This window comes from Pteropus vampyrus, unplaced genomic scaffold (assembly GCF_000151845.1).
Source record: "Pteropus vampyrus isolate Shadow unplaced genomic scaffold, Pvam_2.0 Scaffold58, whole genome shotgun sequence".
Lineage (NCBI taxonomy): Eukaryota > Metazoa > Chordata > Mammalia > Chiroptera > Pteropodidae > Pteropus > Pteropus vampyrus.
Window position 1 is genome coordinate 8,652,759 of NW_011888839.1, and position 12,720 is coordinate 8,665,478.

The 12,720-nt window shown below is 34.2% G+C and overlaps 1 protein-coding gene across 1 annotated transcript in view; it reads left to right on the plus strand.

Moving 5' to 3' along the window:
* The window catches only part of MMS22L (MMS22 like, DNA repair protein), a 117,806-nt gene that overhangs the window by 75,292 nt on the left and 29,794 nt on the right, over positions 1 to 12,720 (plus strand). Inside the window, 3 exon segments of the mRNA XM_023530959.1 lie at positions 7,012 to 7,205; positions 10,653 to 10,803; positions 12,516 to 12,667. Coding sequence (XP_023386727.1) covers positions 7,012 to 7,205; positions 10,653 to 10,803; positions 12,516 to 12,667 — 497 coding nt within the window.

Below are 12,720 nucleotides of genomic sequence, written 5' to 3' on the forward strand. Positions count from 1 at the left end.
CTATCTTCTATTAAATTTATTGCCTTATGATGCTACTGTAAGAATTCATTATAGTCAGAGTGGTTATTATTTTTTTCCTTCCCCAACACCTTGCTCTTTTTTATTTTCCTTTTGAGATGTAAATTATGTTACTCCTTTGCTTTTGTGGCTTGTTATCCACTTTGATTTTATCCAAAGTCTTTACTATGGCTTATTAGACTCTACATGATCTGGAACCCAGCTACCTCTGAATTCATCTGCTGTTCCTTCTGTCACCCATGGTGCTTCCACCAACTGGCCTCCTGATTATTGTTCCTTGAGCCTATGAAATCACCACCCTTGGGAACTTTGCACTTGCTGTTTCTTCTCCCTGGAATGCTCTCCCCTCATATATCTTGTGTTTCCTTCTCTTGTAATCTTTGCTCAAATGTTGCCTTCTCAGAAGGTGTTTCCTGATCATCCTAGTTGAAATGTTAGCTCTCGTCACTCAATATCCCTGTACCTTGATTCTTTTTTTCCTTAAAGCTTACCACAGCCTGATGTGTTATACATCTATGTTTAGTTATGTCTCTTGTTAGAATATAAGCTCCAGAAGGGCAGAGACTTTGTATTGTTAACTTTGTATCCCTACTTCCTGGAACATTTGCAATATGGGTCGAACTAGAGAGTAAATGAATGGATTTTATATGCCTTTGTGCTTTTACTTTTCTCCTTTTCACTTATCCAGTCTTTTCTCTGCCCTCAGTGATGATTCTTCTCTGAATTCGTGTAAAAGTATACTTCATTTTACATTTATGCCTATAGAATAAAAGAGTAGTTCTCGACCCTTGTCTAGTACAGAACTATGTATGATTTTGTTGCTTATTGGGGTCCATGGGCTACTAGTTGCATGGCCATTTCCTCATCTGTTGCAAGAATTAAATAAGACGTATTCAATAAATGAAGTACTTATTATTATTGACCAGAAAATCAGGGACTGTTTATTCTAAGTGTTTTACTTACCTAATTTAATCATGTAGGTACTGTTATTGTCCCCATTTTATAGACGAGAAAAACCAAGATGACTGCCTAAAGTGCGGTCTATGGGCTAGCAGCATCTATTTAATACAAATGTAGACTCTCAGGCCCTTTCCCAGACCTCTTCAATCAGAATTTAAAAGCAAGTAATAACCTTAGGCCCCAAACTTAAAGATGCAGTAAGATTTTTAGTAAGCCCAGGACATCGATATTTTTAAAAAGTTCTGCAGATGATTTTGATGGTAGTCAAGACAAGAACTACTGGGGTAGATTCCTGTTATTGGTGTACCATAAAATATAGTGAAATATCACTGAGAAACAATAATCTTCTATAAATTTAAGACCAATAGAATCATAGGGGTAGTTCCTAAAAATAATCACTTTTTATTCGCATATTTTCATACTATACCATATTTGGAGGATAGGGGCAAGCAACCTCATTTTAAGTACCTTGCTAGTATTCTGCAAAACCACGAGGCAGCTTTGCTATAAGCATAGCTGGTTTGCGAGACTTAACACTGGATTCCTGATTTAATCTCTTTCCTCAGTTTTGCAAATTAATTGTGAGCCACAGGAAAAATTTAAATGATCACATATCATTGAACTTTGGGATCCCTGTAGAATAGTCTACACTCCCCAGAAGTGTTTAACTTTATAATGTGTGCATATCTGATGTGCTACTTTGGGTTGGATGTTATACTGCTTTGCAACTACCTTTATTAGGAACTTAACAGTGCGACAGCAGTGTGACATTTAAAACATGTACTATTTATTTGGGTAGTAAAATGATATTTGAGGTAGCTATAGCATAGGTGGTTAAATTGTCTGAGTTCAAATTCTGGCTTTACTGCTTACTAACAGTACGAGCTAGTCAAATTATTTATCCTCTCTGTATTTAGATTCCTTGTCTATAAAATGGGGATAATAATAGTACCTACAAGGTTAAATTAGTTAATAAAGGTTAAAGACAGAATAAATATGACACATCTATTCTTAATAAACAATCTTTGATTCTCCATTGAACAGTAATAATTGCTCCATTTTTTTAATGTGTCTATTTAGAACTCATATCAAATGAGGAAAAATGGTCGCGCAACTAATAGTTGATGGAGCAGGATTTATACTCTGGTATGCCTGTCTCTAAAGCTCATGTTTTTCTAGGTAATGCTCCACTGCATCTATGAACATGGTTATCAGGATTTAGAAGCAGTATGTGACTAAAATACATATTTTGTTACCTTTATAGTCAACAGATTGTTTTTACCTAAGTGGTGTGATTTGATACTTAGCAGCTCCATGGAGCATAGTAGGGCATTATTCTCCTTTAACAGATGAAAAACTAAGTCTCAGAAATTTTCCAGGGTCACAAGCTGGGTCTTTCCAAGGTCTTCTCTCTTATACAAGTGGTCATTGGGATAATTTCCCTTACACTTTGAGGCCTTTTATTCCTTAATGGTGCATGATATGTATCTGGAAGCATCATTGCCAGTGCTGTGCTTTTTATTTGTTATAGTCCTTGATAGTCAAAAGAGTCAACAAACTTCTTGCCTTGATCTCACATGTCCACTCAGTCATCCACCACCTACTCCCCCACCTCTTCCACATACGCATAGATGCGCTGAGGCAGGCATCTATTATTGGGAGGCATTGAAGGGTATGCCTGGGATGCTGCTTGCCAACCTGGTTTCTGTTTATTGCCTCTCCCTGATAACTTGGGTATGAACAAAATTGCGAGGTCAGTACTCAAGCTACCATTATCATATAGTGAAGCTTTCAGAAGTTTCTTTATACCTGGAGGCTGTTTTTTTTTTTGTTTTGTTTTGTTTTTTTAATAATTTTTAAAGACAGGATTGAATTGAATGATTTTTAGGGTATCTTCCAGCTTTAAAACTTGTGGTTTTTTTGTAGTAATGTCATTACTTTGGTTATGTTATATTCTTTCTGGGTAGTAAAGTAGATTATAACCCTCTTTTACAGATGTGAACAAGAATGACAAGAGTATTCAAAGTACCTAAGGTTTTTTAGTGAGTTTAGCTGAAACTGAAAATTGTCAGAGTATCTGGATTCCCATACACTTTTCTATTAGCTAGATCAGTCAGATACTTAGAATAATTACTCATAGCGGTTTAGAGCAACTTTTTAACTAAAACTTCCCATTATACTTTTCATTAATTAGATTTAAGAAACTTGCCAAGTTTCAAGTAGAATTAAAAAAGAATTCAGTTATTTTTTATTGTTAATCCCTTGCTTTCTCTTAGCTTTTATAAGGCACATATGTTGTATTATGCTCTTTCTCTGTGATGCAAAGTCCATCAATAAACGACTGTTCTTTACATTTTTGAAGCATAATATATTAGAAGTATTACATAGAAAATTATGAATACCAAGAATATGGTGAACAAGATGTCATACCTTGTTCCATAATGATCAGTTCATAAGAAACAAGAGCATACAAGGAAGTAAAACCCAGATATGGTGGTCCAGTAAGTGTTTCCAGAAACCTGCCCAAGTTATTAGGGAGGAGCATACCTCAGAGACCAGGCTGTCAGATACAGCAGGCGGGTGTAGGTTTCAGCATCTTTCATGTGATAGATGCCTCAATACATTTGATTGTCTGTATAGGAGTGGAGAGGTAGGGGGCAAGATGGATAAGTGAATATGTGGAATCACAAGGAGAAGAAGTAGAGAGATAAAAACAGGAAAACAAATACTGGAAAGACACAAAAGAGCAGTCACATTCAAGAATCGGGAATGTCATTGAAAATAATGTAAGCCAAAAGCGGGGAGGAAACCAGAGCTAAAATAGAAGCATAAGGAGACCTAGATAACTAGGTATGTGAAAGTTTGGGTGTTTACATAATGTAATGATAGGTTTCTAAACACTTTTGAGGATATTATTTCATATGGTCTTCACAGTAAACAATGGTTGGTATAGCAAATGATTATTTCCTTTCCTGACTCTTCAAACAAAAATTAGGAGGTTACTCATTTTTTTTCCCAAGGTCACACAGCTATGAGTAACTTTGCTGATAACCAGCTGTGTTACCCAACATGTTATTTCTTTTGCCTCAGTTTCCTCCAAAATCACATTTTACCTTTTATGCAATTAATTTTATATTTTTCTACTATTTGTTGAAGAAGATAGAAAATGGTTCATAAAATAACCATGGCATCTAGAACTATATTATATTTATGTATTTTGTTTTGTGTTTTATATCGTTACCTCTAGCAACAGAGCTTCTTTCAATATTTGCATTTTTATCTATGTACCTTCAGTAGATATGCAGTCACATCTAATATAGTATATCTGTTTTTCTGTAGTCTTTTTGTAGTTAACTTTCTGGTACAGAAAATGTGATTTAAAAAATTACCTACAACTGCATAGGATATTTCTAACTATTTTGGCTGTAGTTCAAAAATTAGATTCTTCCCTTAGACCTACATTACAGCAAATCCTTAACATCTCCTGCATTTGCCACTCTCTGATTTCTTCATGTTTACAGAAATTATTATAAGGTCTTAAAGAACTTTGTTTTGTGTTAGAATAACAGGTTAACATCTTATCCAGACTGATACTGCTTGAACATACAAGCCATGGAACAAAAAGTATTTTGCATATCTCCAGGATATATAGCTTCTTTTCAAACCAAAGTCCTAAGTAGATTGCACATTTCCAAAAGAAGTCTGTTTTGGGGCCAGTGTCTTACACCTAATTGGAACTGATTTTTGCTGGGTTAACTCTTAACTTGGGTGTAATTGCTTGTTTTAACTTTTTACCTAGTGGGTTGGTTTTTTTTTTTCAGAGTTCTGAATCAGATCTCCATAGTAACTCCCAGTTTTACTCTGCAATAGCTCAAAATTTTGTTCTGGAAAGGTCAAAAGTGGTTCAGATGAATACATTTTTCTCAGTATCTCTTCTAGTTTTTTCTAATACAGAATTCTGATGTTGCCCCTTCCTCTTCAGAAGGCAAAGCTACAGATGGCTTTTCCAGCTTTCCCTACGCTCACTGAAATTTCTTCAACCTAAGCAGAGAGAGAAGAAAATATATCATTGTTTAAATTGTGTGTATGCGTGTGCATGTGCATGCACAAGTATGTGTCTTAGTGCATAACAGTGTGTGTCTTGGTGCCTAGGGGAAAAGTACAGGTTTCAAATTTTGGGGCCAGCCCTTCTTAGCTGTGTGACCTTTGGGTATATTATTTTACTTTCTAGCTATCAGCTTCATCTATAAAGAGGATTAATGATACCTATCTCGTAGAATTGTTCTGATTTTTACATAAAAGAATTTCTAAGCACAAAGAAGACAATCAGAAATGATACCTCTTCCTAGGGAATAGATTTTAGTTAGTGAAGGAAATTACTTATCTATTTAGAAATAGTGGGCAAAATCCATCCTACCCAAGTACAGTAAGTTTCTTATCCTTTGAAACCAATGCACGTTGCAAATGTTATAAATGGGTTGTGCAAATGGTGGTATTATTTTACTTGTACTTCAGAGTGCTGAAGTGTACTCATGAACTTTGCTATGTTGATGTAGACAGTTGTTAGTTGCCAAATAGATTTTAGTGGTTTGATATTCATCTTACTCAAAACTAAAGGATCTGAAATGGTTCTCTTGCCACTAGTTCAAGTTAAAAGCATCTCAGGCAGGTTTTTACATAGAGAGAACATAGCAGATATTTGGTTAGCGTTTATGAGAATTGTATGCGATGATATTCTTTTCCCAGGCATTTGTATACTTTTTTCCCTGTGCTTCAAGTAGTGTTAAGTAGTGCCTCGTGATTATACAAGAATTCCAATGTAAAGGGTCACAGAGTCCAAATGTTATATAATTTATACTTATACTGTTTACTTATGTATAGTTATGTAAAAAGTACTAATATTTGGTCTTGCAACCAGTTTACTCTTTTGGGAATTGCTTTAGATATATGTACTATTTCTGTATTTCGTATAATTATTTAATGCGTCCACTTCTAGATAAACTGATTTTAAACATCAGGAATATTGGAATTTATGTCATAGTTCCTTCTATTTTCAAAGCACTAATTATTTTTCTTAGTAGAATACTACTAATCAAAGGAAGTTTCTGCCTTAGCTCCATCGATTATTTTTCACTGCTTTCTCTTTAATTGAAGAAAGAAAAATCTCAGGATGGTATCTATGTATTTGTGTGTACTCTCAATTGATGTGGCAGTAATTTAAACAGAAACAGGAATAATATCATGGTTGAATATTTAGTTTTAAATATTCATATTATTAATTGCTAGGCATATTGCATAAATGCCTTCTATCCAGATCACTGTAAAAGCTGTATTTTCCCCTCCATTATTTCTGTTAAGATCTAGAGATGTCTAAATTTTTCAGTTGGAAAAAAAAAGTGAGCAAATGATGAATCAGTTTGAAGCAGTATTGAATTCATATTTTAGTATTTTATGGAGAATAACTTTTTCTTGTTTATTGTTGTGTTCTATGTGAAAATGACTATGGATCTTTTCGGACCAACGTGCTAAGATTGTATCTGTCACACTTTATATATGCCAGCACAAGGTCTCTGTCTTTTCTAAACAAGGAAAATATTTTAATTTAAAATACCACACATAAGCCAGATATACTCACTTTCCTCTTGATACATCAATGTCCTAAAGCTTTCAGGAGAAAATGGTTTAAAAAATTGTTTTAATGTCTAGATTGTAAGTAAAATCACTTGTCATAGTGAGTTGCAAAATGCAGACCTTCATTCTGGAGCTGCCTGTTTCTCATTTGGATCTGACATATTAAAAAGCATATAATTAATGGTTGACATTAGTAATTAACATTAACTTTATGGTGCTTAATATGCCATCATTCATCCATCAAATAACCAGAAATGCATAATGTCTTAGCATAAAGGTTTTAATTATATAAAATGGTCCTTCAGTTTTCATACGATATAAATGTTAAAAGCCTTAAATGTATTTAAAAAAGATTTTTGTAAGCATTTGTTGGGTGTTAGCTATATTTTTATCTCTTTTTAGGACTATGCATCAACAATTGTGTCAGGAGCTTCAAAAGGAAAACGTGGACCTAGTTGCGCAGTCTTCATTACCAGCTAAAGAGCGCCACCTTGCTGCAGTTGCCAGTGCACTGTGGAGGCATTTCTTTTCATTTTTGAAGAGTCAGAGAATGTCACAAATAGTGCCTCTCCCACAGCTTGCGGATGCAGCTGCAGGTCAGCTTTGTAATTTGTTTCTCATTTTGCAGACTCTCGTCAGTTTTTTCTTCTGTTTGCTTGGTAAAAAACTCTTATTTTATTACAGTTGTAATAAATATTTTGACAACCAGGAAGACTAAAAGAATTATATATTTTAATATACTTTGGCTTGTTTATTATTTTCCTCTTAATAAAGGTAAAAATTAAATGATTATTGGATAAAAATGAAAGATGGTTTTCAATCTTAAAAGATATTGAATGCACATAAACTTTTGCATGCAATATTTAGAAAGTAATGTTTGATTTCTTATAGTCCAAGTAGTTTATTTTCAGATTATATGTGTAGATATCTAGGTATAAGATGAAATTACTGGTATAAAGAGCGAAAAAATGTAGCAGGAATTCCCTTTCAGCCCCAAACAGATGAGACCAGAGCGACATCAAATATATAGACTGTTACTGTTCTGAATTTTACTAGCTTCTATTTTAGGCTGCAATTTTTACTTAATTTGATTATTAGCCTAATGACATGTTTTTAGGCTTTAAGGACTCTGAATCACAGACATTGTAGGCAAGAATTTGAATATATTTGCATATGTGCAGTTTTCTAAGAAGAGGTCATTATCTTTCTCAAATAACTATCATAATATATTTTGCCCAAAATATGTTAAGAGGTACTAGAATAGACAGAGATCAGTATGGTGACTGCATGTACTTAAATGCAATTTATATGCCAGTATTTAATGTATTTAATTATAATGCTTTTAAAAAACCCAAGATCTAAACCAAAGTTTATATTACTCTTGTGTGAATGAGGAAAGCTGAGCTAAAAGCACCACATGAGAAATTGAATGATATAAATTTTAAAAGATCTTGATTTCTAGTAGCACTTTCATAATTAAAACCATATAGTAATAGATTGAAGAATTATGACAGGACAACATTTTCCAACTACTGTAATGTCTATGAAAATAAATATTGATATTCAATTAGTGTAACCAAAGCAGTCATTAGTAGCCAATATGACTTATTTTTCTTCTATTCACCATCCCAACTCCCAGTGCATAAAAATGATAACACATAACTTTAGTCAGTGCTGTCCTAGGTGCTGAAAGTTAGTGCTGTGTAAGTATTAAGCAAAGAATGTATGTGTTTCAGGTTTGTTTTGAAATAAAGATAGGTTAGGAGAGAAAAATTTCCTACATTAAAAAAAATAGGCATTGAATATCTACTTTTATTGCCATTAAGGAAATACCAGTAGCAGAAAGGACTGCCATTCTTTTTCTCATACATGAGCTACATATCCTCATGGAGCTTATAGTCTATTGCGGGGGGAAAACAATAAATAAATAAGTCAAATGTGTAATACGTTATATGGTAGTAGGTGCTGTGAAGAAAAATAAAAATGTAGAAGAGGATAGGAAAGGCCAGAGGCAGATTTTAATTTTAAATAGAGTATTCAGGAAGACCTGTGTAAGTACCATTTGAGCAAACCTAAAGGAGGTGAGAGACCAATGCTATGCAGAAGTCCAGAGGCAAGAGCAAATCTGGTGTATTTGAAGAACTACAAGGAAGCTATAAAAGCTCGTGTGGTGTAAGTTAGGGAGAGAGATGATCAGTAGGTAATGGAGAGCTAGTTTGTGTTCTGCCTTTTTTTTAAAATGTTGCTGTTAAAAAGTTTTGAGCAGATGAGTAATAGCATTCTGGCTGCTAGACTGAGAATAGACTATAGGAAGGCTAGAGGAAGAAGCAGGAAAGCCAATTAGGGAACTATTGCAACAATTCAGAAATGAACAGCTTAGGCTGAAGTGGTAGCAGCAGAGGTGGTGAAAAGTGTTTAGATTCCCAGTTCAAAGGAGAGAATTTTCTAAGTGAGTAAGGCATAGTAAGGAAAATAAATAGAGAATCCCATTTGCTGAGAAGAGGAATTGTAGCATGAGTAAATTTTATGAGGAAAGACTGCGATTTTGATAATTGGACATGTTTTTTTAGATATTCATTAAAATCCAAGTAGAGATGTTAAGTAGGTACATGGATAATGAGCATAGCGTTCAGGGGAGCTGTCCAAGCTAGAGATTTAAATTTGAAAACTTTGAACTGGATGAGATCGCCAATAGAGTAAGTATTGGTGAGAAGAGAAATTTGAGGACTAGGCTCTAGGATATCTCATGTTCAGATTTGTAGGGTAAAGAGAAACCAAGAAAGGAGTGTCAGTGAGGTAAGAAGAAAACCAAGAAAGTGTGGTGCCCTGGAAATCAAATGACAGACCATTTTAAGGAAGAAGTGATCAACAATTCACATGCTGTTACTGGGTCAAGTAAGATGAGGCCTGAGAATTGATCGTTGTATTGAGCAAGGGGAAGGTCACTCGTGACCTTGAAGAGCAGTTTTAGTGTAATGGTAGAAGGTTTGACTGGAGATGATTCAAGAGAAAATGTGAGAAGAGGAATTGCAGGCTGCAAACATAGATAAATCTTCTTGGTTATCACTGTTTAAGAAAATTAGAAAAATGGAAATGTTAGCTAGAGTGGGAAGTGAAGTCAAAGAGACTTTTTTTTTTTAATAACATGGGAGAAATTTCAGCATGTTTATAATGCTGACGGATATTTTAAAGTGAGGGGAAAATTGATGATGCAGGAGTGCCACTTATGTTTCAATGCCCAGGAGAAATGGGATTCTGTAGAGGACTTGGCCTCACATCATCTTGATAACAGAAGAGAAGGCAGAGTAAATGGGCCCAGGTAGAGGTGGCTGGGTAGATGTGGCAGGAACTTGTTCTCTTCTGATATTTCTCATTTTTCTGTGAAGTAGTAACTAAGGCGTTAACTGGATGTGAAAATGGGGAAGAGGTGCTGGCCGATGACAGAGAGGAGGGAAGGTATGCAGTAGTCCTCTGGGAGAATAAAAGCCTGAATGGACTAGAGAAATGTGGTAGGAATGTTGGCAAGCTCTAAGGGCCCACTTAAAGTTTGTAGTCATAAATTGCATTTGTTTAACATGGTTAACTAAGGAACTCTTGTTCCTAGGCTTAGTGGGTTCTGAAGGAAGTGAAGTGTCATAGAGTCATTGTAGGAAATCGCTGTTTAATAAAAGAGAATGTCTAATGTCTAAGGCGAGAGTGAACCCTTCAATTGTGGCAGGTGGCAGGTAAATTTTTAATATGAGTTTTTTAAATGAGGAAGGCACATTAGAGACATCAGGTTTAGAATTTGCAATTTGAGGTAGCCATTATAGATTAATAACAATAATGCTGATGGGATAGGTTATTCTCGACCTTTTCTTGGAGATCTGTATGATCACAGAAATTCTTTTTGACAATGTGAATTTAGTTTCAGCACTTCGTTGGTTCTATGTTTCTAAATGTGACATTTTATTATTGAGTGTTGAATTTTTTTTATGATATAACTTTTGGAGGCGAAATTTTAAAAATTTTCTCACTATAAGTTTCTTACATTTTAAATCTAGATTTTACTTTGCTTGCAATGGACATGCCTAGCACAGCTCCATCAGATCTTCAGCCTCAGCCAGTTCTATCAATGATACAACTTTTTGGTTGGGATGATATTATCTGTCCCCAAGTTGTAGCAAGATATTTAAGTCATTTCCTCCAAAATAGGTAAGTGATTTTCTTTCAGGTATGCATAATAATGTGAACCCATGATAGATCCCTACACTACGAAGGTAAGAATTTTCACAAAAGAAACTGGTCTTTACCAGTCTCATTTTGGCAGTTTATAGTCTCATTTTTGGCAGTTTCAGCATCTTTCCAGTTGTAGGAAAGCTAACAGGTTTTGTGGTCTGCCTTTTTTTTTTTTTTTTTAATGTTGCTGCTTAAGCCCTTTTTCAAAACCGTTTTTGTAGAAATACCATATTCCCTGAAAGGTCATTCCTTAAATGACCTTTCTACACTCACCATTGTGAAAGAAATTATGCAGTTAATATCTGAATCCATAAGACATTAGTATGTTATTGAAATTTTATTTAATGATAGCTTTCCTTTTTACAGTTAGATTTTTAAAGATTTGACTCTCAACTTGGGTGATCATTAACAAGACACTTACTTGACTACCCTGGACATTGGTTTCCTTATCTATAGGTACCTCTTGCCACATTACATAAGAGATCTGAGGAACCTGAATAGAAAAAATATACAATAAAGTTAAAGTAGAAATTGTGTAATCAGGAAGATCTGAATAAGAATATTAAGATGAGGGAAAGTAAAATAAATATACAAACCTAAGAGACTAAGTGTAGTGAAGTTAGTGAGGTTTTCTCATAAGGAAGTTCATTAAACAGTCATTAAGACATTTTCTCGTTGGCTTTCAGTTGTAAAGTAAAAGAGTTCAACTTCAATTGGATTACTTTTAGGATCCTTTCTAGCTTGTAAATTCTGTAATAACAACTAACATATAATATATTTTAAACACTTGCTGAAATTATCTGAAATTATTTTAGTCTTAGAATAATATTAGTGTATTATTTTGTAACAGTTGAAGAAGTGCAGAGATGTTAAATAGCTTTGGGAAGATTTCATGGATAATAAATGACCAATTGAAGTGCTTCTGTATTGTGTATTCTTATGATAATTTATATTCAAAGTAATTCAAAACAGTGTTTCTGGAATTACGTATATATATATTTTTTAAATTTCTGACTTTGCATAACACTGTATAGTTAGCATAAGACCATCCTCATTTTTTCTACCCCCACTTATAAAATGACTAGAAATCAAATTAGCCAGGCCTTGGGCTTTGTAGAATAAAATTTTTAAAATTTCTGTCAGATTTTATTTTGGAATTCTTTAATGATGACTGCCTGTGTGGTGGGGGAGCAGGAAAGGAAGGGATGATGGGCATGGGATTAGTCAGGAGATCCACACAGAAATACTCTTTGTCTTTAACTTTTTTCTTATATACATAGTCATGACCGCTACTCTGTTTACTCTAACGGCTACTGTTTTTTATAGCACTTGCCATTTTCTTCATTCTTATCTCATCAAACCCCTTCTTTGCTTTCCCTCCTTTAACCATATTCTTCCTTACCTCTTTCCCTTAGCATAAACCCAACACATATGCCATCAGTGGAAAAAAAATTAAAAATTAAACATTACAAATGAAAGCAAAAATATTTATCTAAAATATCTTTTTGTATGTGTCTGTAGTGTTGATTTTCAGCAATGCATGTCTGTATTAGTTGTGTTTGTAAAATAAGTGAGGCCAAGAAGTGAGGATGTTAGAATGTTTTTCTTTATTTCTTAGTCTTTATATTCAGGGAACTTATTGTTGGGTTTTGTTTTTGTTTTTAATATCCATCAATTTATCTTTACAGCATGTTATGTGAAGCACTTTCTTGTTCAGGCTCTGTATCTTTTCAAACCTTAACTATAAGATCATGGATCCGTTGCATTTTGCAAATGTACTTTAAAAATCTCTACGAACCTGATGATTTATTAATTGATATGAACCCTGAACAGGCAGTTGGTAAGTATTGCAAGCATCTTGCTTTCTAGATAGCTAAATATGTTTAAAATTTT